This window comes from Rhinatrema bivittatum, chromosome 4, assembly GCF_901001135.1.
Source record: "Rhinatrema bivittatum chromosome 4, aRhiBiv1.1, whole genome shotgun sequence".
In the NCBI taxonomy this organism is placed as follows: domain Eukaryota; kingdom Metazoa; phylum Chordata; class Amphibia; order Gymnophiona; family Rhinatrematidae; genus Rhinatrema; species Rhinatrema bivittatum.
This window is the reverse complement of record NC_042618.1, coordinates 440,900,730-440,927,089: the sequence shown is the minus strand read 5'-3', so window position 1 is coordinate 440,927,089 and position 26,360 is coordinate 440,900,730. Positions and strand designations below refer to the sequence as shown.

At 45.3% G+C, this 26,360-nt stretch overlaps 1 protein-coding gene across 5 annotated transcripts in view; it reads right to left on the bottom strand.

Moving 5' to 3' along the window:
* CDK17 (cyclin dependent kinase 17) overlaps positions 1 to 26,360 on the bottom strand; it is a 407,414-nt gene that overhangs the window by 159,133 nt on the left and 221,921 nt on the right. For all 5 annotated transcript variants that reach the window (XM_029601560.1, XM_029601556.1, XM_029601558.1 and 2 more), the window contains one exon: positions 7,027 to 7,191. In XM_029601560.1, the coding sequence (XP_029457420.1) occupies positions 7,027 to 7,191 (165 nt within the window). The remainder of the gene's footprint in view (positions 1 to 7,026; positions 7,192 to 26,360) is intronic.

Sequence of the window (26,360 nt, the reverse complement as noted above, 5' to 3'; positions counted from 1 at the left end):
AAAGTTCAAGTTTGTTAAAAACAAATCTCTGTCTTTGTGTGGCCCTAGTCCTGTGGAACTATCAAAAGAACGGAGATTTGAGATTTAAATGACTTGAAAATTTATATGAAAGGCTCTTTTCAGTTAAAGTCCTGGATTCCTGAAGAATTTGACTCAGTAGTCAGTTTGTTGACTGTTTTTAGTTTTGGTGATAGCCCTGTTGGGTATTTTATTTCTTATAGTTATTTAGATTTTTGGATTTACTCCACTTATTGAGGTCAATATTCAGCACCACTTAGCTGAATAAGTTCAGATCTGGCTAAGTGGCACTGTTTGAATATCTGGCCACATTTAGCGGCTGCCACTTAGGTGGATAACTATATATCTGGCCAAATGGTTATCCGGCTAAGTGTTGGGGGAGATGAGGGTGTACCGTGACATGGTGCAATGTGGTTACTTATAAGTGCCAATATTCAGCCTTATTTGGTTGTTAGTTGGATAAGTTATATCTAAACTTAGGTGGCTAGATAGCCAGGTATATTCAACCATGCGGCTGCGCAACTGAATCTCCCAGCTAAGTTAGCTGGATGTGTTTATCCAGCTAACTTATTCAGCCACTGTCTGGCTGAGAATCTACCTCAGTATGTTTTGTTAGTATACAATTTTATTTAATTTGTTGTAAAATTATGATTGTCTGTTTATTCCTGTATGAATATTTTTAAATTGTAGATTACTTGGGACTCCAAGAAGGGCGATAACTGTACAACCACACATATGCTGGATGACAAAACAAAATCAAACGCTATGGAGCTATCCAGCTAGCTCTGCTGGGACTGTTACTATCTGAGAAGGAAAACAAAGAATCCCATTGGACTACAATAGATTAGCTATGGTTGTGTCAGTCTGGGTCATAACAGTGTCTTGAGTATATTAGGAGCTAGAGGGTTTCATGCCATTTCTCCTCCATGGTGCTTTAAAGGAAAATTAGTTCTTACCTGTTAAATTTCGTTCCTGTAGTACCACAGATCAGTCCAGACTGTGGGTTGAGCCTCCTTTCCAGCAGGTGGAGACAGACTAAAACTTGAAGGATGCCCTATATCAGGACAGAGCCTATCCTGTAACCCTTCAGTATAATGTATGTCAAAGCAGAAAACAAGACGACCAAGTAGGATCAAGCAAGTAACCATAAAGCTCAAATGGAGCAACTGTAGAAAAATGTAAGTAACATGGTCTAACTACCCGCTCTTGTATATTCTTGGCATGAGAACAACCAAGGCTTCTGGTGTTTTTGCTCAGTATTTTTGTACAAAAACGAGATAGACTCTGCAGAACTGCAAGAAAATAACAGCTTCGAGAGGACAGAAAAAGACAAACAGGGAAGGGCGTCTGGACTGATCCGTGGTACTACAGGAACGAAAATTAACAGGTAAGAACTAATTTTCCTTTCCCTGTACGTACCCGGATCAGTCCAGACTGTGGGATGTACCAAAGCTTCCCTAAAACGGGTGGGATCAAAACAGTCCCACTCGAAGCACTGGTAGCCCAAAAGAATCGAAGCAGAAATTACACATCTAGGCGATAGTGTTGAGCAAAAAGAGATAAGGACGCCCAAGTATGAACTGTGTAAATCGTCCACGGAGAGAACAAAAGAATGTTTGCCCAAGAAGGAGTTCCAGAACACAAAGAATGAGTCTGAAGACCCTCGGGGAACTGCCAGGCCATGACAAAGAACAACCGAGAGATCACTTCCTGCAGCTAGCGCACTATAGTGGACTCAGAAGCCGGCTTACCCTGATTGGACCCATTCAAGGGAACAGAAAGATGGACAGATGCACGAAAGCCATTGGGGACCAGGAAATAGAGCAAGAGAACTCGTATGGAAGCGAGGTAACGGAGACCCGTATGGCACCAAGATAAGGGGGACCGTCACCAGACGCAGGAGAAAGCGGGGAGCTCTGCCGACCGAAGGACAAAGAAGTTAGACGAAACTTCACGAAAAAGGAAGGACCCGTACGAGGGCTACCTTGAAGTCGGAAAATCGCGAAAAGGGATCGCGCCAGGACAGCGCTTGGATCTGACGAGCAGAGGAGATAAACCCAGAAGACAGTCTTAAGCATAAGGGCCTGCAGGGTGACGCGACGGAGAGGGTCGAACAGGGCCGTAAAGAGGGGTCCGCACAACTGAGTGAAAAGTTTACGACGGACAAGTGGGCGAGAAGGTGGATGTAGATGCTTGACGCCCCTGAAAAGTCCAAGTCGCAAACGGGTGGCCGCACAGGGACGACCTGTCACTCGACCCAGGAGAAAGGCGAGGGGGTAGACTGGTACGCGCCGAGAACGAAGGAAGGATCCTCGGAGAGACTGCCTCAGAGAAGAAAAGAATAAGGAGATTGGTGCGGAGTGAACCGAAAAACCTGACTTCGCACAAACTCAAGCACGTTCCAGATGCGCACGTACGCCGGAGAGTCGACCGTTCCTGGGCCCAAAGGAAGGCGAAGATGGCCTACTCCGAAAACACTCACACCGAAGACATCGCCGTTCAAAAAGGCAGGGCGCTAGACAAGCGTGAACGGCCTGGTCGAAAAAATACAGGGCCCTGTCTAAGGAGCCGAGGAAGATGGCGTGGCTGCAGGGGTCCGACCGTCGCTAGGTTGAGAAAAAACTGTGAGCCAAGGCCTGAAACAGCCCCTCGGGCGCTAGCAGAACCATGGGTCACCGGTGGAGAACCATCCGTCTAAGAACTTTCCCGACCAGAGACCACGGGGGGAAAAGGGGGGGGGGGGGGGAAGTAGAAAAAGACGTACTGCCGGCCGAGGAAGAGCCAAGGCAACTACGCCCGTAGAGCCATGGTCCCTCCAGCGGAAGAACCAATCTACCATGGTATTGAGAAGAGTCGCCATGAGGCCCAGGTGGGAGGGGACCACCTGTCGATGAGGAAACCATGGTGGAGCCAAGAGTCTCCACTCCCCGGGATCTAGCGACTGACGACGGAGAGAGCAACCTGAACATTTCCCTAGCCCGCGGAGTGGGAGGCTGCCGGACACTGTAGGTGTTGCTTTGCCCAGGCTAAGAGAAGGCTGGTGTCCAGGGCCACCCACGGACTGCGAGCACCCCCTGGGCTATGGAAGCAAGTCACGGAGGTGGAGTTGTTGGGCAAGACCCATAGCGTCTTGCCGCGTATGAGAGAAAGAAACTTCAGAAGAGCCAGGAACATCACCCAAGACTCCGTAATGTGCCAGCGAGACAAGAGACGCTGGCCAGGTCCCCTGGGCATACTAGTAGCGGCTGCCCACTCCTCAGCCCGAAAGACTAGCATCCGTGGGCACTATCGTCCACGGGGGAACTTGGAGAGGTAGGCCCGGTAGCAAAAGAAAAAGCAGGGGAAATCCACCCCTGTGAGACGGCGACAGTAGAGCCCAAGAACGGGAGAACTGTGTGAGACTGTTCTGCCAGTGGCTGCCAACGGGACAGCAAAGTTAACTAGAACAGTCGTATTGGAGCAAGGACCCAAGGGACAAGGGCAAGGGAGCCGAGAAGCCCGAGATCTACAGGCAGACACAAGCCGTCAAGGAAGGGAGCAAGGGCAGACTCTGAGACCGGCTAAACAACTTGAGGGCCCGCACATAAAGCAAGAAGACCTTGCCTACCCAGGTGATGAAGCGGAGTCTCGAGGTACTCTAACTCCGGGAAGGGCTGAAGATTGCTCTAAGAGAAATACAGTATCCACCCCAGGGACGCAAAGAAAGCTAGCCCGTGATACACCGACCGCCGACAAGAACCTCCGCCTTGACCCCGACGCCTAGATAAGAGCAGACGAGGAGTCCTGCCCGGCGGAGAGCTGCGGCCATCAACACCTAGACATTGGTGAAGATGCAAGGTTCCGTCGCTAGATCAAAGGGAAGCGTCCAGAGCTCAGAGTCCCGGCGGAGGACGCGAACACGAAGAGACTATGGCAGCCACGAAGAAACGGAAAGTGGATTATGCCACTGAGAGAAACGAGTGGGCCGAGGAATGCCCCGGGGGGAGGACGGCACGAGTATGCTCACAGGGAGTGTATGTGGAGAAGCGGGAACTGAGAGCCCAGGGACTCTTGTGAGGTCCAAGAGTGAACGAAGAAAATAGGATAGTGGCCTGCGGCAGGTACGTTGGCTGGCAGCGGGGCCTCCGTGCCCAGACACAGGAGCTTGGCGGGGGTTAGCTGCACCATATGTCGCAGGGACTGACCACCAAGGGAAACAGAAAAAAAGGATCCCGTCAAACACGAGGAAGGCGAAGACGTGCCCGTGTCTGAGAACGTTGAGGACCCCCTGGTCCGACCGGAGCCCGACCCAGTCCACGGAGAAGAGGGAGAGGCAACCACCTCAGAAGGGGACCGAGAAACGAGGCAAAGATACTCCGGAGTATGTGCAGGCATAAGGATTGAGCGCATGGGCTAACCCTTGCGCAGAAGGCGGCACTCAACAGAATGCTGTGACAAAAAAACTGCGATCACGAAAGACAAACCCCCTGAGGAGACACCATGCCCACGTGGGGTATACCAACTCTGGTCCCGAAAGCATGGACTAGAGGGTATGAAGGACCAGGATGGCTGCAGACGGGCCGACAGCTGATGGCCCCTAAGGAATTCAAAGTCTCTCAAGGTCCTGGACAAGGAACAGCTTACCTCTGAATGGCAACGTACCCCACCGGGCGGAGGAGGCCGGAGCGGCCAACCAGTGGCGCAGCTACAGGAGCCATGTGGCGGACATCTCCGAGGCAAGCGCCTCCGGCTAGAGGCGGCAAAGGGTCGAATGCACAGCCTCTAGCCACGGGAGGTCCCGGGCGCAGAGGAATCTTGCCGATGACTCCATAAGAGACCTGCGCACAGCAGGAACTGCAGCAAATAGTGGAACATATCCACGGCGCTAAAACATCAGAGTGCGCTTCAAAGGAGCCTCGCGAACCGTGGTCAGCAGGCAGACCGGGGCCGCTTGAAAAACCGGACAAACCCTCCTGAAACGCGACAGCAGAAGGAGTCCATGGAGTGATTATGGGTTTTTGTTTTTTTTTTTCAAACAAAGCATGCCACCCAGAGGGGAGCTCGTTCAGGGCACGGCCCGACCAGGGAGCCTGCGAAACCGCAGGCACAACTGTGTGGGCGGGAAAGGAAGGAAAAGGTGCCTGACAAAACCAGGATCCTGCCCGGACCGGGGCCACATCCATGGACAAGAGGCAGCACCAGGAAGATTAGCTAACGCACCCGGGTTGGCTATAGGATCCGGGAGTACCGGGATCCATCGGGGGACAGGGAGGGGGCACCTCCGGGACCACCCGTGCCCCAAGGGACCCCGGGGGCTCAGCAGCCGGCCGAACTAGCAACGGCACGGAGCAGGGAATTTAAATTTACTGATGTAATTAATTCAATTTTTTTTTAATTGATTTGTCCCCGGGGGGGGGGGGGGGGGGGGGGGGATCTTCCACCTCCTCCTGCATGCCCACTAAAGAGAATTTGCGCAGGAGGAGGGAAAAAACGACCCCAAAAATCCCGGGTGGGGGAGGCGAGGGGGTGGCAAGAATCCCTTCCTGGGGGGCGGGGGGGGCTCAAATCGGGGGGGTAGCTGCAAAAAAATCGGCCCCCCAGCCCCAGGGAGCTCCGAAAACAGAGCAGTTAAAAAATCCAAGATGGCGGATGTTCCCGGTTTTCCCGACCCGGGAAAGGCCTAGCCAAGCCCTGGGGACTCGATCCCCAAGCTAAATTTGCCGTCCCTGCCGAGGAGGGACCTTCCCCACCCAGCAGGGAGGCATAGAAAAAGCCTCTTCGAAAAAAACTCGAAGGGGGCTGCAGAAAAGAGGCAGGCTGCCTTCTGGGGCAGAGCAGAGCCGTGGCTGAAGAAAAAAAAGTAGAAAAAAAGCTTTGACTGACAGCCTGTAGGGCCGGAGAGAACAGGAGGGAAACCTGCTGCCTCCTGTCTGTCTGGCTGCCGGTTCTAGGCCTGCTATGGCCAGAAAAATTAAAAAAATGCTGGTCAACTGCTGCAAATAAGTTAGAGGTAGGTGAGTACCTGCAAATTATTTAAAGTTTAAAACTGTTCCTTTTTTTTTTTTTTACTGAGCGCAGCAGCGGGTTAAAAAACCCTCTCGGCAGCCAGAGGGGGGAATGAGACCCCCGAGAGCCTCGGTCCCCACACCTGGAAGCGTCCACGGACTCAGGCTATGCAGGGAACCCCCTCCTGCAAAAGGGGCAAAGCCCCCCTGAGCCGGGCAAGAGGTGGGAGACGGAACCGTCTCCCACACAGAAAAAGGAAAAATCACTAAAAAAAGACAAACTTCCCTTTCTCTGTTTTTTTTTTTTTTGTTTGTTTTTTTTTTAAACAAGTGAGAACCAAAAGAAATAATTGCTTGAGCCTAGCAAAAGACAGAAGAAAAGGCTGACTAGCCTACAGCAGAGAACCGAAGGGGAGATGCTACACCTGCTGGAGACAGACGAATACTGGAGGGTTAGAGGATAGGCTCTGTCCTGATATAGGGCACCCTTCAAGTTTTAGTCTGTCTCCACCTGCTGGAAAGGAGGCTCAACCCACAGTCTGGACTGATCCGGGTACGTACAGGGAAAATGGGTATACACTGGGAGACTTTAAAATATTTCGTAGTGATATAAAAAAGTATCAAGATATACGGTAGCTGGCACAGCTCTCTGTGGCATCCCCAGTCTGAAATCCATTATGACATGCAAGCAAATTGTCACTGTTACGATGGCAGTTTCTTTACTTCTTTTTATAGTTCCCAGCCTTTATGATGTGTCGTCATTTTGGTAATTGTTCTCAAAATCTGACAAACGTTTGTGGGGTTTTGCTATAAAATATAGCATGCTAACTTGTTTTCCTCCTTAAAACCACACATGAGACAATCAACTTCTCTCTTAAATGTGGTTTCTATGACAACTGAAACATCACTGTTCCTCTCATGAGGCAGAGTCAGGACAGAAATCTTCAAAACAAGTACGTACTTACACAGGTGTCTGTACTGATAACATTAATTCTCATGACAAAAAAACCCCCAATCAGTTTACCTAGTCTGCTTCCATTTCTGGGCATCGCCATGAAGGAACCGAGGCTTCCACCTATGACACTGTGTGGTCGCCGCAGAGGGGGTTTCTTGAACGATCCTGTGTACTGGTGGAGAAAGGAGTGCATACTGTGAGATGTTGGAGGCCTGCCATTCTTCACGATGGGCTCTAATAGTTCATGTACCCAGGAATCAGGAGCAGCACCAGAAACAGTGAAAGACAGGAAGGGGGAAAAAAAAGGAAAGAAAAAAGTTAATAAGAAGGTGATCTCCATGCACAGTGTTTAATCATGTTTTCTTGGTAGCAAACATATTAAGAACATAAAACCAATGTAATTCCTACAAGCAAGAGCTGCTAAACTCCAAGAGCAGACTTTCACGTTAAGCAGACTTTCACATTAAGATTTCCAGTGTTTGAAGTTGTGTCAAAAGGCCCAATCAACCATGCACTTTCTGCAGAAATAAAAGAGGTCACCAACCAGAAAATACCAATTAAAAGCTTGAATCTCTTAGATTATTAGGTATGGCCACAGAAAAAATAATTTCAGAGTTCACATTCACCTTCATTTTTTTTTTTTTTATGAACTTTGCTAAGTGATGATTTCAGAGTCTTGAAATAGTACATGATGAATCATTTTTTCACTTCCTTCGTTTTCTGGTTTTATTGTTTTCAATAATATGCCCAAAAGGAAAGGGAAGAGACAAAACTTTGGTGTGAGCCACATGACCACAGATCATGTTGTGGTACATTTGTCCAAATGAGTTGTGTAATACAGAATTTTTGTGAGTAAACAGCAAGACAGCTTCAACTTTCTGATTACTTCAGAGTTTATTTTGGCTAACATTTAATTTGCCTACAGTTCTTTTCAACTCCTTGCAAACTTTAAATTTGAAAAAACTAAAACTAATTTGATGTACAAAAAAGGATTTTTGTTCAATCCCTTGCTTTAGAATGCTGAATCAGCTAGAATACTACTTTATATGGGCATTTAATTTTTGTTGCATAAGACTATATTGGTTTGATAATAGGCGTCATAAAATCTATGTTGCTCTTATTAAATGCTTAACATTGGTATTTAGTTATCTTAAATTAGGAATGAATTTTGGACATAAAGTATATTCTCAAAAAATATTTCTAAAAAAAGGGAAGAATAGCATTTTATTTAAGGCAATAGGTCTTCAGGTATCTGGCCCAGATGCAGCAAGGGAACTCATATCTGCATGTTCTAGAAAAAAAATCAGTATAATTGGCCCTTTGAAAAAAATTAACAGTATCAACCAAAAGGTAGGGGTTTTTTCACAAGATAACTGTCCGTTAGAAACTGGATAGAAGCCACTAACTACTTGGATCCAAGATCTTTGGAGTTCGGTTCTTCCTCGTTAAGGGTAACACCATCTCACGCACACACATAGAAAGATACCTTTTTGCAGCGAAAGTTTGTTTTGAGAAGATAGCAGGTCTGTCTCCAAACAGGGGTCCAGTACTTCTCAATTTTAGTATTACAAAGCATGTTCTCATACATCTGACTGGGGGTTTCAGAGTGTGGGACTTGACCTTTTTAGCCAATTACTCATGAGTATCTTTCTATAACCAATTAGGAATAAATTCTCTACAGTACATTTTGGATCCTGCACCTGGTTATCCCTCCTGTTATTCCTTTTGTTGCTGTTCTGTGGCCAGATGGTCTCTTGGACCATTGGATTAGGTCTTATTTTATAAAACTACTAGTCTTATCATAAGGTTAGCGTTCCTGTCTTCTTGAAGTTTGGTAACCATATAATGTGCAGCATAAATACTGGGTATAATCAATCTGTTCAATTTTTTGTAGGCCTGCCATCGGGATTGTTCTGGAGGGGGAAGGGAGCAAATCTGACTGATAGCCCCCAAGCACCGTGTGCCAGCAGGTATGCCCAACCCACCAATTTCTTCCTTGTTGTGCTGTAGGTCTGTGGTAGCCTCTTCTTTCCTGCCAACAGAACAGCAGCACTTCTTACCTGTGTCTGCCTCCTCCTCTGCTTGCTTCACTTTGAACTCTGAACCATGTAGGGCTCTGTCTTCTCACAGGACTGGCCGGCCTCCCATGATTCAAACTCCTTAGTGAAGCTGGCTGAAGAGGTAGCAGATGCAGGTTAAAAAAAAAAGCGCTCGGGCAGAGTATCAAGGTGGAGGATGAGTTGAGGATGGAAGAGGAGAAAAAGGCACAAGCAGAGGGAGCTTGGGAACCGCACTCTTAAGATCACCCCTACCTGCATGGCTTATGGTAAGTAAACCTAAATCTTATAGTATTTTGACAGCTATCAACTTATTTCACATAGGTCAAATTGAAGTCTTTCAGGTGTTAATGGCTTTTGGTTACTTAAGCTAATTTTGCATCTAAAGGCAAAAGGATCTATAAAAACCAGTATCACTCCACCAATTTCAAGGTTGCACATTTTGATGATTGCTCGTTTATGATTTCTTACTCATTATTCCTATGCATATTTATCTGGACACCCTTTACTCGCTTTTCTGCTATGCCTTTAGTTGGAGCTACATTCTCACTTGAAGATATAGTCTGGGAGGCACCATAAAAGGTGACTAGAGAGCTGCTGGAGACCTCATACTTCCAAAGAAATACACTGTTTCCTGTGTCTTTCCTTATTCATTAAAATTAATGTAGCGCTCTCTTTAGTATCTCCATTAGTTGGTTCTAGTCTAAGACTGGGGTAAGAAGTCTAAGACCTGGAACAAACCAGTTGCTACAGCACCTTTTGTATGGTGGCTGCAGAGGTAGACTCCTGCCTGTTAAGTGTGGGCATTTTTGGTTGGAGTTGGGGCATAGAGGATCTGTTGTGGTTGGTTCCCATATTCCTGATGGGCTAGGCTCACATCCCAGGATAGAAAGGAGGACCATCCACAACCTGGCTGCTGAGGGTGTCTTTTTTTTTTTTTTTTTTTTTGAGTTTAAGGAATTCTGGATTCTATTTTTGAAGTTTTCTTGGATCCCTTAGTCCTGGGTTCAGAGGAAAAATCACCTGTCCTGGCAAGGATAGGAAGAGAGAAGACCTGTTCATTCCATCTCACACCCAGTAGTTGGACAGTGGTGACTGCTAAGTGAATCTGAGTAATTTTTGAGCGAGTTTGCTTTTCGGTTTCAGGAGGAAGAATTTGCCACCCTTTATGCCCAGGAGTAGGGGGTGGGGGGGGGGGGGGGGAACAGGATTTCTTTGCTGTATTGAGGAATTGGACTGTTACTCTGAAAGATCTAGTGAGACATTGGAAAAGAGAATTGGGAGTAAAATGATTTTCATTTGGAGACCCCCATTAGAGTTTTTGCTTTGGGGAGAGAAAAGAAGTTCTTATAATCCACATTTTGCACATTGTTCAGTATGGAGTACAATGTAAACATTCACAATAAATTAGTAAAACAAAACAAATAAAATGAAAAACAAGTAAAGACACTGAGTTGTGGAGGTACTGAAACATCTGGAAGGGGAATGCAGTCACAGACAGGAGATCCCAGCCTACTCTAGGATACTTACTATTCCATGCTGTGGAGAGTAGGACATTTCAGGACCCAGATATCAAGGGACACAAAGAGATTTAGGGAATAAGTCGAGACATGGATGTAACCAAGAACAAATGTGTATGGTGCAAGCTAATTATGACGGAAGATCTGCTGCAGTAAAGTTTAAGTTTGGAACAACCAGCTGGAGTGTCCAGCCTGTTTATTTGGTACTTACATCTAGCTAGTTTGAACTTATTGAGACTAGCACCCACTGAAAGGTTATTTTTACCCTGCACCTTAGGTCCTGGAGGTCTGTCTTCCCCTCTATTGGAGCATCCACCCTGGGGCAATGGGAGACTGTGTAAGGAATTAGTCCTGGGACAAATGTGACCTTCCCCTGCCTTCTCAAGAAAGTTTTAAAGGGCTATTTTAAGATACAAAAACCTTAATCTTATAGGTTAGTGTAAAGAATATTGTACCTATTCACGATTTGTTCTACCTATTCCCTGCTACCTCATCCTTGTATATCTCACCACCTCTTCCACCTTATTCAATGTGTGTGTCTGTTACTAAAATATATGATATATGAACACATCAAGTGAATGTAATTGGCTACCTATAATATTCTTGTCATGATGTAAACCATTGTGATCTTCATTTGGAACAACGGTATATAAAATGGCTAAATAAATATGTACTTTTTTTTTTTTTTTTTTTGACCTGGCAGCTTTTTCCTGCTCCCTTGTACTTCTAGCTCAGTCGGAATCAGGACTATATCTGGTACCATGAGCTTTCATTTGCAACTACACCAGGATTTTTCTCCAATGTTATATCTCCCCCTCACCACTGCACTGATGGTCTTGATCCAGGACACATGCACCAGGCTCCTTCTGGAACCCTGTAATCATGGCCTCTGAATCCAGGAGGGTCCCCCAAGACTTGCCAAAAGTCCCTGGTGGTCCAGCGGGGGTCTGGGAGCGATCTCCTGCACTCGGGCCGTCAGCTGATGGTATTCAAATGGCGCCAATAACCCCTGTGACATAGTAAGGGCAAAGGCTATCGGTGCCATTTTGATTACTGGCAGCCGACGGCGTTAGTGCAGTAGATGGCTCCTGGATCCCCGCTGGACCACCAGGGAGTTTTGGCAAGTCTTGGGGGGGTGTCAGAAGAGTGGGGGTTTTGTTTAAATTCGCTCCTTTAGACGGCCAAATAATTCAGTGAAGATTTGTTGTATTCGTGGGAATCGCGATACGTTGCGCTTCCCCACAAATACAACGAATATGGCCCTATACATTGCGGATTGCCAATACATTGCAAACGAATGCACACCCCTACTGCTTTGTGCTGTTTTGTGATTTGAACTGCACAGGGCTGGCAGCTATCAGACTATGGAGCCCTCATGATTTAATCTGAGAACTGGCTGTAGCAATTCCAGCTCCAGTCCAGCAAAATTATCTAGGTGGTGCACACTGGTCTACAGCTGGGATCCCTAAACTATGGCTGGTGGGACAGATGTGGCCCTTGGCTGAATTTCACTCAGCCCCTTGCAACAATGGCAGAAGGAGCTTGACCTGCCCTGCAGTGGCAGTGGAGGGTGTGCATTCCACTACTACTACCAGCTCAGATGCATGAAGTCAGAAGTTCAAGTGGCAGCATATCAGAATGGTGTGGGCAGGGTTTACAGGTGCAATTGGCTGTGTTATGCATTGCTGGCATTAGTGCTGTTTGTGTAGGTGGAGTCACTTGGGCTGAAGACAGGGAGAGAGGCTGAAGCATAACAATAAGGCATTTTTGGCTGCTGTGGAAAGCAGTGCAGGCCACAGGGAGCAAGACACTGGTGGCACCGAGCTATGAGCTCTGTGAGGCCACCAGAGAAAGCCAGATAAGGATGATTTAGACAGCTCCCACTCTTGCCACCATCTCTTCAGAGCTGTGGCTGAAAAACATGGATACCATCCCCTAAGGATGAAGGCTTTGGAGGCACATAGTGCAGACATCCTCATTATAAACCAGATACCGATTTTAATTGTCTTTCCCTGAATTATGGTCTTTAGAAGGAGTTGTTTTAAACATACTACAAATACGGCATGTTGCAAGAGAGGAGAATGAGAGGCGGGGAAAGGGTGGGGGAAAAGCGATAAAGGCAGCAAAAAGTGTACTGAGGGGGAGGGGCTTTTATAAGTAAGAGCATGCATCTCTCACACACACACAAATACACCATCCTGCTATCCATCCACCCTTCCTGCTCCCTACTTCCTTAGGAGGGCAGATATGGGGGAAGGCAGGGCCAAGGTTGCTGGGAGCATGTCAGGGTGGTCAACTTTGGAAAAATCTACAAATATTTTTACCAACACTATCTATCATATCCCTACCCATGGGACCCCTCCCCCGTCTCCCCCCTTCTCCAAACATCGTCCCCACCCCCTCCAAATCCTTCTCAGCAAACTCCTACAAAGAGCTCTCTCCCCATCCCCTCCCAGCTCAAACTCGTGGCAGACCTCCCTGACCCCTTCTGTGACTTGAAATGCCCTCTATGGCCCATTTCTTGAAAAATTTGAGGATCCTTGGCTTAGAGTAATAAAGCAGGCTCTCTGAAAAATATAGTGTGCGTACCATTCAGTTATAGAATATTCTCCAAAATGAAAATTCTAGTTGGATTAATAGATGGAAATGTAATATACATGGGTAGGTGCTGAAAACACCCCAATTACCGTATTTTGCGGTCCATAAGACGCCCCTGACCATAGGATGCACCTAGGATTTAGGAGGAAGAAAATAAGAAAAAATAAATTCTGTCCCCATGATGGGCTCTGTACGGAGCTCCCCCTGGAGCGAATGTAGCTTCTCTCCCTCTCGCGCGCCGTCCCCCTCCTCCCCCCAATTCAGCCCAATCAGTATGGTGGCGCAGGTCAAATGATTTTCTAATGTATCTAAACAAATAAGAAGGAAATAGCCTGTACTAACTTTGATGCCATGTATCATCTTCTGCCGGCAGAGCTTCAGCTCCCTGCCGGTCTGCTGTTCCCGGGGTGCATCTTACTGCGAAGCTCGGCGAGGCGCAGGTCAAACATCAGCTGTTTGAACCACGTGCGCTACGGAAGCCCCTCCAGTTCACACAGCTCCCTGCCGGTCTGCTGTTCCCAGGGTGCATCTTACTGCAAAGGTCGGCGGCATCCCGGGAACAGCAGACTGGCAGGGAGCTGTGTAAACTGGAGGGGCTTCCGTAGCGCACACGGTTCAAACAGCTGATGTTTGACCTGCACCATACTGATTGGGCTGAGTTGGAAGGAGGAGGAGGGGGACGGCGAGCGAGAGGGAGAGACGCTACATTCGCTACATAAGACGCACAGACATATTTCCCCCACTTTTGGGGGGGAAAAAGTGCGTCTTATGGACCACAAACTACAGTAATTCCTGCAACCACAAAATGAACTGGTACTTTGAGAAGGCCCTTTTTTCTTCCACTGGTTTCACCAAATTGAAATTATTATAGAGAGATAGTTTAGTACTTTATTCTTCTGGGTTACATCGTTAAATGAATAAAATAAATAAGGGTAAAAATCAGTTTTAGTGTTCACATTCTACATCAGATACAGGAGACCTAGGGCAACTAAAGCAGTGGTATTCACTTGCAGCCCTCGTGGGTCACAAACATGTTGGGGTCTCAAGATGTAAATTAGAGATTTGCATGCACACTACTTCCACTGTATGCAGATCTATCTCATGCATATTCATTAGAGATATCCTGAAACCAGACTGGTTTGCAGCTCTCAAGTGAATACCACTGAACTATAGCCATCTCGGCAGGGCTGAAGGTAGTGTGTCAATAAATGTAATATTTACTATTTTATTTATAACAACAGTTTGATAGCCTCCAATTCCCAAAAACATCAAAATGGGTTACAATTAAAACCAGAACATACAATAAAATTACAACTAATAAAACATAAAAGCTGTCTACAAATGCTTAATATTTTGCTTATTCAGCTGCATGCAAAATTTTGAAAGCACGCTTGCTAATTAGCCAAATAACTGAACAAGTTCTCTGATTTTGCTAATGAAATGTCCAGGGATGCAATAGATTTTGAAGTGGCTACCTGCAAGACACTATTTTGATATACAAAATCAGACATTAGGATAAGAAAATGTGGGTGGAACGGGGAATATCCCTTTAGAAAAGAAAAAAAAAAAGAGCCTTATTTCCTTTTTATTACTAATGTTTGGCAGATAAAAATATAACATGATCATCACAAGTAATCTAGAATATCTGGTAAGAAATCTAAGAAGCTAACAAAAACCAGAAGCACAGGTGTAAACATATTAAAAGGGGCATCTGAAGAGGGGGGATAAATTACCTGCAGGAAGAAAAACATTAATAGTTTGGAGTCACTGCCTTCCCCCTCCTCTCACACAAGTTAAATAATCATTGATAAAGTCACAATATTCAATAATTACTTTAGTAATATCATATAGGTAAAGGGTAGTGAAATGGACTGACACTGGGTTTTAGCTGCTTAAAAAACTAATAACCCACTAAGTAAAAAACAAAAAACAAACCCCCACAAATCGCACAATGAAAACTCAAACATTCTACTGCATCAGTGCTGTGAAATAAAAAAAACCTACATGAAAATATGTCTGATCAAACAGATACAAAATAAGAAAAACAGAGGCTGCTACCTGAAGCCTTAGATCATAAAATGAAGTCAGAGGTAAATTATAACTGGCCAGCTGTGATAATTTACCTCTGACTTCATTTTATGATCTAAGGCTTCAGGTAGCAGCCTCTGTTATATTACAACAAAAACCAAATACAACATTAACAAAATCATAATGAAATCAAAACAAAAATGTAAGGAGAAAGTTAAACATGGTTGGGAAGCAAGGTTAACAACCAAAGTTAATCATAGTCAAGGTGAAGTGGTCTGCAGAAAGGCTTGCTGGGTGGAAAAAAACAAGTTTTTACTTTTTCCCCCCTAAAGGCCAAATAATCAGATTCTTGTTGAAGGTCCACAACTAAGAAGTTTCATAAATACTGGATCTTCTACCAAAAAAGTTGAAGTATAAGTTTCTGATAAGCAAATCTGCCTCACAGAAGGAAGATGAACGTTTCTATTTCTGGAACACAATGCTCAAAAAGGGACATGTTCCCATACCAACCCTCCCCCTTCAAGTAATCAGGGCCTGAACCATGAATGGCCACTTTAATTTTTTTTTATATCTTTATTTTACATTTTTCAAAGCTTTTTCCGCAAAGCAAAGAACCTTCTTGCAGTCAACAAAACCCTCTCTTCCCTTCCCCCCCCCCCCCCCCCCCCCCCCCCCACTTCCAGAAACATCTGTCTCAAGGCAACAAATTGTTTAAGCATAACTGAGAATAAAAATGAAAATTGAGAGTCAAAACACTTAAAATAAAAAAACAACATAATAGCTTCTCAGTCTCCAGAGTACTGATTATATGAGAGCCTATATTTTGTTATTAAAAAATATTCTAACACAGCCCATACCTTTACATTAATCCTAACAATGTACTCCTGGCTATAACATTTAGTGCTTGAATGTAATCTTGCCAAATGTCAAGAAACAAGTTTCTTGGCTGTCAAGTGTTCATTGATCACTAATTTGTGTATTCTAAGTTTCTGGTGAGTAAATGATGGCCTTTAAGGATAAATCCATTTATCCAGTATCGATTTTTTGACCACAAGAAAAGATTTCCTGAAAAACACTTGGCACCTCGAGGCATTGATATTATTACCATCTATATTGTCAGAGATAGACCTGCGAGGAGTGAAGAAGTTTGATATGGCATATTTTCCCCAAGGTAAGCTACAATTTCCTTCCAGAAGGTTTGGATATGGGGCATTTCCAAAAACAGTGAAATAATGTTCCTGCCCTCTCTTCACATTTTAAATATAAATCAGATTCACTCATTTTGGCTTTAAAGGACCAGCTGCACGAAACATATTCGCTTTAAAAACTTATATTGTGTCTCTCGTAGTAGTAAATTCTCTGATGTTTGGTTCATTCTGTCAAAACATCTTTGTATAGCTTGTATTATTATGGGAAAGTCCAGCTCTTGATTCCATTTAGTTACCAACTCTAGCAATACTTCTGGGGTTTTAATGCCTGTAATAGTTTTGATCAATGTTGCATAGGAGGTCTGCCTGCCAGCATTCCCCAAAGGTATTTTTTCAAAAGATTCCAGGTTCAAAGATTGTACTATAGGAACAAGGGTTGTTTTCACAAAATGCCATGTTTGCAAATATGCATAAAAGTCTCTATTGATTAAATAAAACTTGGTGTGTAATTCCTCAAAAAAGTGAAATGTGCTCAGATCATTGTGACAGAAATGAAAAGCAGAGTTGCTTTCCTGTAACAGGTGTTTTTCTAGGACAGCAGGATGTTAGTCCTCACATATGGATGAATACCTAACCTAGCTGCAAGCTGCTTTCAAACAGATCGAACCAACAGACACCAAACAGATGCCAATGGGTACAACAACTTAGGTGCATTTGGTAAGAGAGGAAGACAGCCTGAACCCGAAAAACAGGGCCCTGGGTGGAAGAGTTGTGTTTAGACCCAAAAAAGGTTATGGAGGACAGACTGACCAAAGTCTCTATCCTGTCAGCTGTCTCTGTCCATGCAATAGTGAGCAGCGAATGTATGGTGAGAATGCCACATTGCAGCTCTGCAGATCTCCGCCATGGGAACATCATGCAGGTTAGCCACCAAAGTTGCCATGGCCCGGACAGAATCAGCCTGAACATGGCACTCAAGCTGCAATCCTGCTCGCGTATAGCAGAATGAGATGCAGTCCGTTAGCCAGGTAGACAGTGCGTGCTTGGCTACAGAAACTCCCATTCTGTTCTTATCAAACGAGGTGAAGAGTTGTGTGGACTGTCTAAGGCCCACTGTTCTCTAGTTAGAACATCAGGGCTCTCTTACAATCCAAAGTATGCAAGGCCCATTTGCCTGGATGCGATTGAGGTCTCAAGAAGAAGGTAGACAGGATGACAGACTGGTTCAAATGGAAGTCTGACACCACTTTAGACCAGAACTGAGGTTGAATATGGAGAACTACCCTTTCGTGAAAGAACTTCATATATGGTGGCTATGTCATCAATGCCTGAAGTTCACTGACTTAACGCGTTGAGGTGACCGCAACCAAGAAGACTACACCTTCCAGATCAGATATTAGAGGTCACAAGTGCATATAGGCTCAAAAGGGTCCTTCATGAGGTGAGCCAAGAACACATTAAGATCCAAGGCACAGGCAGACCATGTATAAATTGCCCAACCAGAGGTTGCATTGAGATGGGCGTACCATTCACACCGTGATGAATGCCCCAATGGCAATGAGAAGCACCCTGACTGAATTGGTCTTTAAACCAGCTTCCCACAGGTGCAATAGATAGTCCAAGAGCTTTGGAGTGGTACAGGTAAACGGATCCAAACAATGCTGCTCACAGACTGTAAACCTCTTCCACTTCAGGCTGTACAACTTTCTAGTCGAAAGCTTCCTGGAGGCAACCATCCAGGCTGTCAGATAACATCCTGAGATCTGGGATGATGCATCCTTCCCCAATCCTATGTGACCAGGGCTGGGGTGGTGCCAGTGATCGGGTTCTGGACAGAGAGGTCCTGCATGAGTAGAAACCAAACCTGATGTGGCCAACAGAGGGCTATGAGGATCATGATTCCCCTGATCTGCTGGAGCTTCAGGAGCATTTTCAGCACCAGAGGAAGCAGAGGATATGCATACAGAAGCCCCTTGCCCCAATGGCAAGCTAAGGAATCAGAGGCTGGTTTGCTGTACTTCCAATAGAGGGAGCAAAAGGACTCCCCCTTGTTGCAGGGGGAGGAAAATAGATCCATGTCTGAGGTTCCCCACAGCCGGAAGACCATGTTCCCCACAGCCGGGTCCACAGACCACTTGTGGGGCTGAAAAGCCCAACTGAGGTGGTCCGCCACGACATTCTCCATCCCTACTAGGTACATGGCACAGAGCAACATGTTCTGAGAGCGGGCCCAGGACCAGATCTGAACCGCCTCCTGGCACAGGAGGAACGATCGCATGCCTCCCTGTTTGCTGATGTACCACATCTCTACCTGATTGTCAGTCTGGATGAGGACCGATTTGGACACCAAGTGGTCCTGGAATGCCCACAGGCTATAATGGATCGCTCGGAGCTCCAGGAAGTTGATCTGGTACTAAGCCTCCTGAGCTGACCACAGGCCCTGGGTGTGGAGCCCATCCACGTGGGTACCCCACCCCCAATGTGGATGCATCAGTGGTAAGGACAGCTTGGAAGGAGGGGGGGACTGAAAAAGAACACCCTATTCCAAACTGAATAGGTAGTCCCACCAGGACAAGGAAATCTGGAGCGGCAGGATGACATATACACACATTGAGGTCCCAGGAGGCTTGTCACCACTGGGACCGAAGGCTCCACTGCGCTCTGCATGTGTGTAAGCGGACAAAGGGCGTGACATGGACCATGGCCGCCATGTGGCCCAGAAGGTGGAGCATAAGGTGGGCAGTGACCCACTGGCTCTGACGCACCAAGCTTGCCAAGGTGAGTGCTTGGTCATGAGGGAGATGGGCTTTGCCCTCTGCTGTGTTCAGGTGGGCACTGATGAAATCCAGGCATAGGGACAGTGTCAAATGGGATTTCGGGTAGTTGATGACGAACCCACGAGACACCAACAACTGAATGGTTAAGTGCAGAGTCCAAAGCGCTCCCAGTTGAGAGCTGCTCTTTATGAGCCAGTCGTCTAATTAAGGGAACACCTGTGCCCCTAGACAGCGAAGGTGCGCTGCTACTGGTGCTAGGCATTTGGTGAAGACATGTAACACCAAGGTGAGGCCAAACAGCAGCACTCTGTATTGAAAATGCCTGCAGCCCACCAGGAAGCGGAGATATCTCCAGTGACTGCGGGAGAATGATGTGTGCGTACGCATTCTTGAGATTGAGGGAGAAAAGCTAGTCTCCTTCCTGCAAGAGAGGGATCGGAGTGCCAAGGGAGACCATCTTGAACTTCTCTTGTTTGAGAAAATGATTTAGAGCCCTTAGATCTAGAATGGGACAGAGTCCCCCGGTCCTTTTTGGGGATCAGGAAATATTGGAAGTAAAATCCCATCCCCTGTTGCTGTAGAGGAACTGGCTTGACCGCCCTGGCATGAGAGGGCCGAGAGCTCGGACAATAGGACCTCCTGATGGGGAGACTGACCCCAAGAGGGCATGGAGAAGTATCCCTGGGCGCACTCACGAAGTTTAAATGATACCCTTGGCGAATGATGGATAGGACCCACCGATCTGATGTGATCACTAACCAGCGATTTAGAAAGAAGTACAGGTGGGCCTCCTACTGGAGGATCTTTATTTATTTATTTATTTTATTTATTTAAGGTTTTTATATACCGGCAATCATGAGAACATATCTTGCTGGTTTACATGAAACGGGAGTGCATTAAATACATCAACTAGGAACTGTTGTGACCGAAGGAATAGTTACAAATAACGAGGGTAGAAGAACTTGGAGAAGGAGGAAGAGATAGGAAAGAATAAACGGTTAACGGTATACAGATAAATTAAATTAACTGCTATGTACAAATGGCATGATTAATGGCTGAATGTTATGAGGAATCCTTGGTTTGTGTCTTTGGCTTGTGTCATTGTGATGTGTCTGGGAAAGCTTGCTTGAATAACCAAGTCTTAAGTCTTTTCCTAAAAGTTAAGAGGCAGGGTTCCAGTCTGAGATCTGTAGGAATGGAATTCCACAGGGAAGGGCCGGCTGTGGAGGTGGCACGATCTCTTAAGGTGATGTGTCTGGTCATTTTCGCAGGGGGAACTTTGAGGGCGCCTCTGTAGGCATCTCTGGTAGGTCTTGTCGAGTTGTATACTTGGAGAGGGATTTGTAGATCGAGGGAGATGCGTTGATGAATAGTTTTGAAGATGATACATAAGGCTTTATACATGATACGGAGGTGTACGGGTAGCCAATGAAGCTCTTTCAGAATGGGAGATATGTGGTCTCTCTTTCTTGCGCCTGTTAGTAATCGAGCTGCTGAATTTTGCACCATCTGTAAAGGTTTGAGATAGGATGAGGGCAGACCTAGCAATAGGGAATTGCAATAGTCTATTTTTGAAAAGATGACTGCTTGGAGGATTGTTCTGAAGTCTTGAGCATGGAAAAGAGGTCTTATCCTCTTCAAAACCTGGAGTTTATAGAAGCAGTCTTTGGTTGTTTTGTTGATATGTGCCTTGAAGTTTAGCCGGTTATCTATTATCACTCCTAGGTCTCTAACTTGTGTGGTGGGTAGGTTGGTAGGAAGAGTAGTGTTAGAGATACTGTTTTCAGGAGAGATGAGTAAGATTTCTGTCTTGGATGAGTTTAAGATGAGGTGTAGGCTGTTTAGTAGTTGTTTGATTTTCTGGTGGCATGATTCCCAGTAGTCAAGAGTTTTAGAGTATGTGTCTTTGACGGGGATGATGATTTGGATGTCATCCGCGTAAAGGAAATACTTTAGATTGAGGTCGGTGAGAAGTTGGCAGAGAGGAAGAAGATAAATATTGAATAGAGTTGGAGATAGTGAGGAACCTTGTGGGACTCCTATGACAGAATCAAATCTTGGGGATTCCTTGTTTTGGAGTTTAACTTTGTAACCTCTGTTATTGAGAAAGGTTTTGAACCAGGATAGGACGGTGCCACCGATTCCTATGGATGAAAGCTGGTTTAGGAGGATGGCGTGGTTGACCGTATCGAACGCTGCGGATAGGTCTAACAGGATCAGTAGGAAAGAGTTTCCTTTGTCTAGGCCCATTAAGATATGATCTATCAACGAGGAGAGGAGGGATTCTGTGCCTCGATTTTTTCTGGATCTGGCTCCAAGGGTATGCTGCCTGGATGTTTGCTCCCTCTCTGCCAGTCAAAACCCCGTAGCAGAGCTCGGCTGAAGCGCTGGCTGGGGTCTAGGCATCCGTGGATGCTTGCAGCAGCCTCTAGAGGACACCTGCTGAGAATGCCCATGGGAGACCGGAGGATAATATTTACTCCGACAGTAAAAAGACTGTCTGGCCCCTTGCCTCACCGACCTTCTGGCCAAGAAGCGGGGAAGGGGGGGGGGGATCTCATGATGATCCTTTAGCTGAGCCACAGCATCTCAGTACTAGTCCTCCCCCCCCCCCCAGCCTAGAGTCCCAGTACTGTCCATCTGAGAAGCTTGCTTAGCCTCAATAAACTGCCATGTAATATACAAGAAAAACTCTTTGGTTTATACTCCCCTCCTCTGACCACCCACACCTCCCCCCCCCCTCCCCCAATCGCAACCCAAATTCCCCAACTGTCAGCATGCCCCAAATTTCAAGTCCTCCAACGGCAGTTTGGGACCACTTATCAATCCGTGTAGGTGCCCCCCACTTGGGAGACCTCTTATCAAATTAAACAAAAGAAGGCAATTCATAATCGGTATTGCAAATATGGTTCCATAACCAAACCCCTAAATCCATATTACAAGCAGAAACAAAATCAGCAATGTGCCATTTCCAGCCACCACATTTAGGCATTTGTTCAGTAATATTAACTTTTCATTTCCCTTTAATTAGAGATTCCAAAAACTGTTTGGCTTCAGCAGCCGAAGATAACGCCAAGAGCCATTAACCACCACTCGGAGTTACGCTGGATACTGTAAAGTGAATTTGATTTGTCTCAAACAGCTTGGAGCATATCGGAGAGAATTCTCTCCACTTTTGAGAAACCAAATTTGAATAATTTTGAAATATCAGATTTTATGGCCCTCGTAGAGTGGATCACCTTTCTTAAGAAATGCCTGCAAAATGTCCATCTTGTGAACAAAATTCAGCAATTTTGTTATCACTACTCGGTCTGGTCAAACGCCAGACTTGGGCCTCAAGCTGTGTGCACTTTCCATGTAGCATTTACTGGATATATTTTGCAGCCCCAGCTCCTGTAACAACCATCCTTCAAGCAGGTTACGATCCTCCCGATCTGATGATTCAGGAAAACCAATGAATCTGAGATTGTTTCTCCTTGACCTGTTCTCCATGTTGTCCATTTTAGCTTCCGGCATCAACAGTGGCGGATTCCCGATGAAGACCAGCCCGGAGATTCGCCGCCCAGGCTGACCCAGGAGATACCACGTGGTCTGCCGAGTGTGGCTCTGTCACAGCCGTGCTCGGCAGACCACGTGACTAACAAGACCAGCCCACCGGGGGATGCCCGATCCCCCGATAGGTCAATCCGCCCCTGGGCACCAACACTTGCATGAGCAAGTGTTGGTGCCCAGTCTAAGTCTGCCAAGTGTCTAAGTCTGCCAAGTGTCTCTAAGTCTGCCAAGTGTCGCTGCATTTCCTCTACCTGCACTTTTATTTAATTTAAGGTTTCATTTCCAGACACTATTTGCTGTGATATCACATCAAATTTAGCTTCTAATGCCTTAACTACTGTGTTAGTTACTTCCTTCACCAGTGTGCCATTCATGGTAAATGACTGTGGGATAGGTGGGCCAGCAGCCATCTTTGCCTCCATCTGTTTTCCCAGAGTCTTGTCTTTGCGTTGCTATTTTAAGACATCTCTGCGCCTTCCCGAATTACAAAATTGTCCATATAGTTGCGCTATGGCGAACCTTCCAAAACTAGCCGTTGAAACAGCAAATTCGGCCGTTTTAAAAGATTTTAAGCAGGGGAACACCCAGAGTGAGTCTTCTCCACGTCCTACCCACTCATCTGATCATGTGGTCTCTATATGACCACCTTAAATTTTATTCACCAAACAGGGGAGCCAGTGGAGGTTAAACAGAACTGGAGAGATACAATTTCAGGATCTACTCCCTGTAACAATGTGGGTAGCTGCATTTTGCATGAGTTCTAAGATTCAAATCAAGAAGGCTGGAAGCATCAGATATACCTCATTAAAATAATCAATCCCCGAGACCAGGGAGGCATAACGGTTGAGGTGATAGGTGGGGTGAATGGGGGTTTAAAAGAAAATAAGGGAAGCGAGAATTGCATTATACTTGTTCAGCTGACTGCTTACATTTTTGTTATTGTGTGAATACACAGTTTCTGCTGTACCATGTCATGTTGGAATTGGTTGCGTGACAATGTTATTTGGCATATGGATGCATATTCTTGCTGCCAATAAAAATTATTTTGGGGGGGGAAAAATCAATCCCTGAAATCACCACTGAATGGACAATAGTTCTAAAATCCTGAGGGGACAACAAAGGCCTCTCCTGGGCCTTCATAAAGAGTTTTCCTCAAATTAAATGCTTAGATAAGGATTTCTAAGGTATAGACTGCTACATAGAGACGGTAATTTTGAAACAGTTGCTCGGGCACACATGTGCATGCGTTTGGCGGCTCGCACCATAGGACGTGGCCATTTTATAACACTCGCATATATACGTGCATGGTATAAAATAGGCTGAAAGTACAACATATGCACGCAATTTTGAGTAGGTGCGCACATGCCACTTCTACTGCGTAAGTGGGGAGATTTTAGTAGATATGCGTTTTCCTAGTTAATTCCCAGATCGACTCCTACTTAAATAGCCTCCCTTTTACCCTGTTAACCCTGACTTTTAAAACCCTGCTTACCTCTACCTTTTTTTTTTTGTTTTCTTGTACGCCATCCATAGCAGAATTAAAGTTATGCAACAGGGGGCCCCAGCGCATGCTTGTGCACATAATATGCACTGGTTTCACTGAGAAATCAAGAATATCCATGCCCCGCTCCTTTTTAGAGAAAAATGTTTTGTGCGCATAGCGGGAGATACGTGGCCACCTTTTAAAATCTGCACAGCACTGCCGGCCCGGCTTGTGTGCGTAACTCCTGGTTTTGGTGCCCGTGGTGCCAAATTCGCCTTAACCTTTTCCGTAACAGAACATTTACTTCCAAAAATGCATGAAAATGAGAGCGTGAGGGCAACCAACTTGCTGTTCTGGAAAAGGAAAAGTAGTGTTTTAGTTGTATTTTTAGATCAAATTAACTAAGGTCAGGGGCTTGTTATTCTCCTTCCTCCATCCCAGTTTTTGGTTTTGGTTTTTTTTTTTTTTGCAATGATATAATCAAGCCAAATAAAGCTAGAATTTTTCATTCATGATAGGGAAAAGAGAGATGTTACTTAGAAAAAAATACAATCTGTAAAATCTTAAATCACAGAAATGGCTTCATGCAATTTAAAAATGAATCTGTATGGCAGTCCAGATAAAATGCATTCTAAATGGCTAGAGAACAAAGATAAGATATGAGGACTTGCAAACTTTGCCAGTCCACACTGAAACAGAAAACGAGACTTTTCTCCAACATACAAATTAAGCCAGCTGAGCAAAAGGCATGCTTGTGCAATCAATGAGATTGCTTGAATATGGCATGTGAGCAAGACTAAAGAACCACCACCACAGCTATACTTGTACATACTCCAACACAAAAGGGAGAGAAAGGGAGATGTGACCTAGAAATTAAAATAGAAGGCTGAAAAATTGAACATAGACACTGTGAGGCATAAAACAGACAAGACTAAAAACCCATGTTCACACAGCAAGTCCAGCCTATCAAACACTGATGAGATGTAATTTTCTCTTTAAATGATGTGTGCGCATAGTTCAGCGTTGCCTTAAAAAATATCCATGTTAAAGGCCTGATTTATTATGGCTTTTCCCCCCTCCTTCTGGGATCGATGTAATAAGAAGTACTAGGCTGAGCTCACACTTTTACTCATGTTTGTTCACACTTTCTTCACATTACTTTAGTCACAATTTAATAGGGATTTCAGCATGTAAAAAACATGCATACAGTTTAGCGCACCGCCATGTAAATTTTATATTAATTGAAGGCATTAATAATTTACTCCTTGTGCAAGGAAGTGCATTTAAACCCTGAAGGATTAACTTACTTTTTTTTTAAACACTAGAAATTTAACTCCTGAGTCAGAGGTGGAGTAAAGTTAACTCACATTGCTGATGGCTAGTATCAGTCATGCTGCGTTAGCACGGTCTCAGACCTGGACTTCCTCAGTGTGGGGTCTTACGCACAGGTCTCCCAGATCTGGGGTAGAATACCGCACCCTGGAACCCCAGGTCCAGAACCATGCTGGCACAGCACCACAGACTAACACTAGTCCCAGAACATGTGATTTAACATTTATTCCATCTCTAACCCAGGAATTCGAGCAGTAATAAAACCGAGCTAAGCACACGAGTATTCAAGTCCAGCACACCTGATTAAGAAGGGCTCTGCCCCAGGACAGCCCCACTCACAGATCCATCCATTAACCCACTTCTCTACCCTACAGGCCTCCTCGCGCATACTTACCTTTCCTGACTCCTCCTGTCTTCGATGTTGGCCTTTTCAGTTTTATGCACACTACTCATACTAAGACCAATATAATAAGGCTGAATGCACAGGTCTATTTAATGTGTGCACATTTGTGTGTTAGCATGCATTAGGTCCCACTGCATTAGCATACCATTAGCTTACTGCATCTGGAGTGGAGAAAAGGATTTTCATTTCTTTTCTTTTTTTTTGGTAAAGCAGTCCTTGTGAAAACAAATGCGTTTGAGAAAAGAAAGTGTGTGCTAAAGATTTTAGCACACTTTTACACTCGTTTCAATAAGTCATCCCCTCTCAAATATAGGAAAATAAATCTTAGTTTATCAGGCCCCATGTTAGCATAAAAGATTACTAAATAATTTCTGTTTAGCTTCAGAAACATGCAACACATCCCCTGCCCCCCAACACAAAAGATGAATTCAGAAGCATTCCATAGATATTTGGATCACATACATGACCAATAAGGAGACAATGACTTGCTGAAAAACAAACTGAT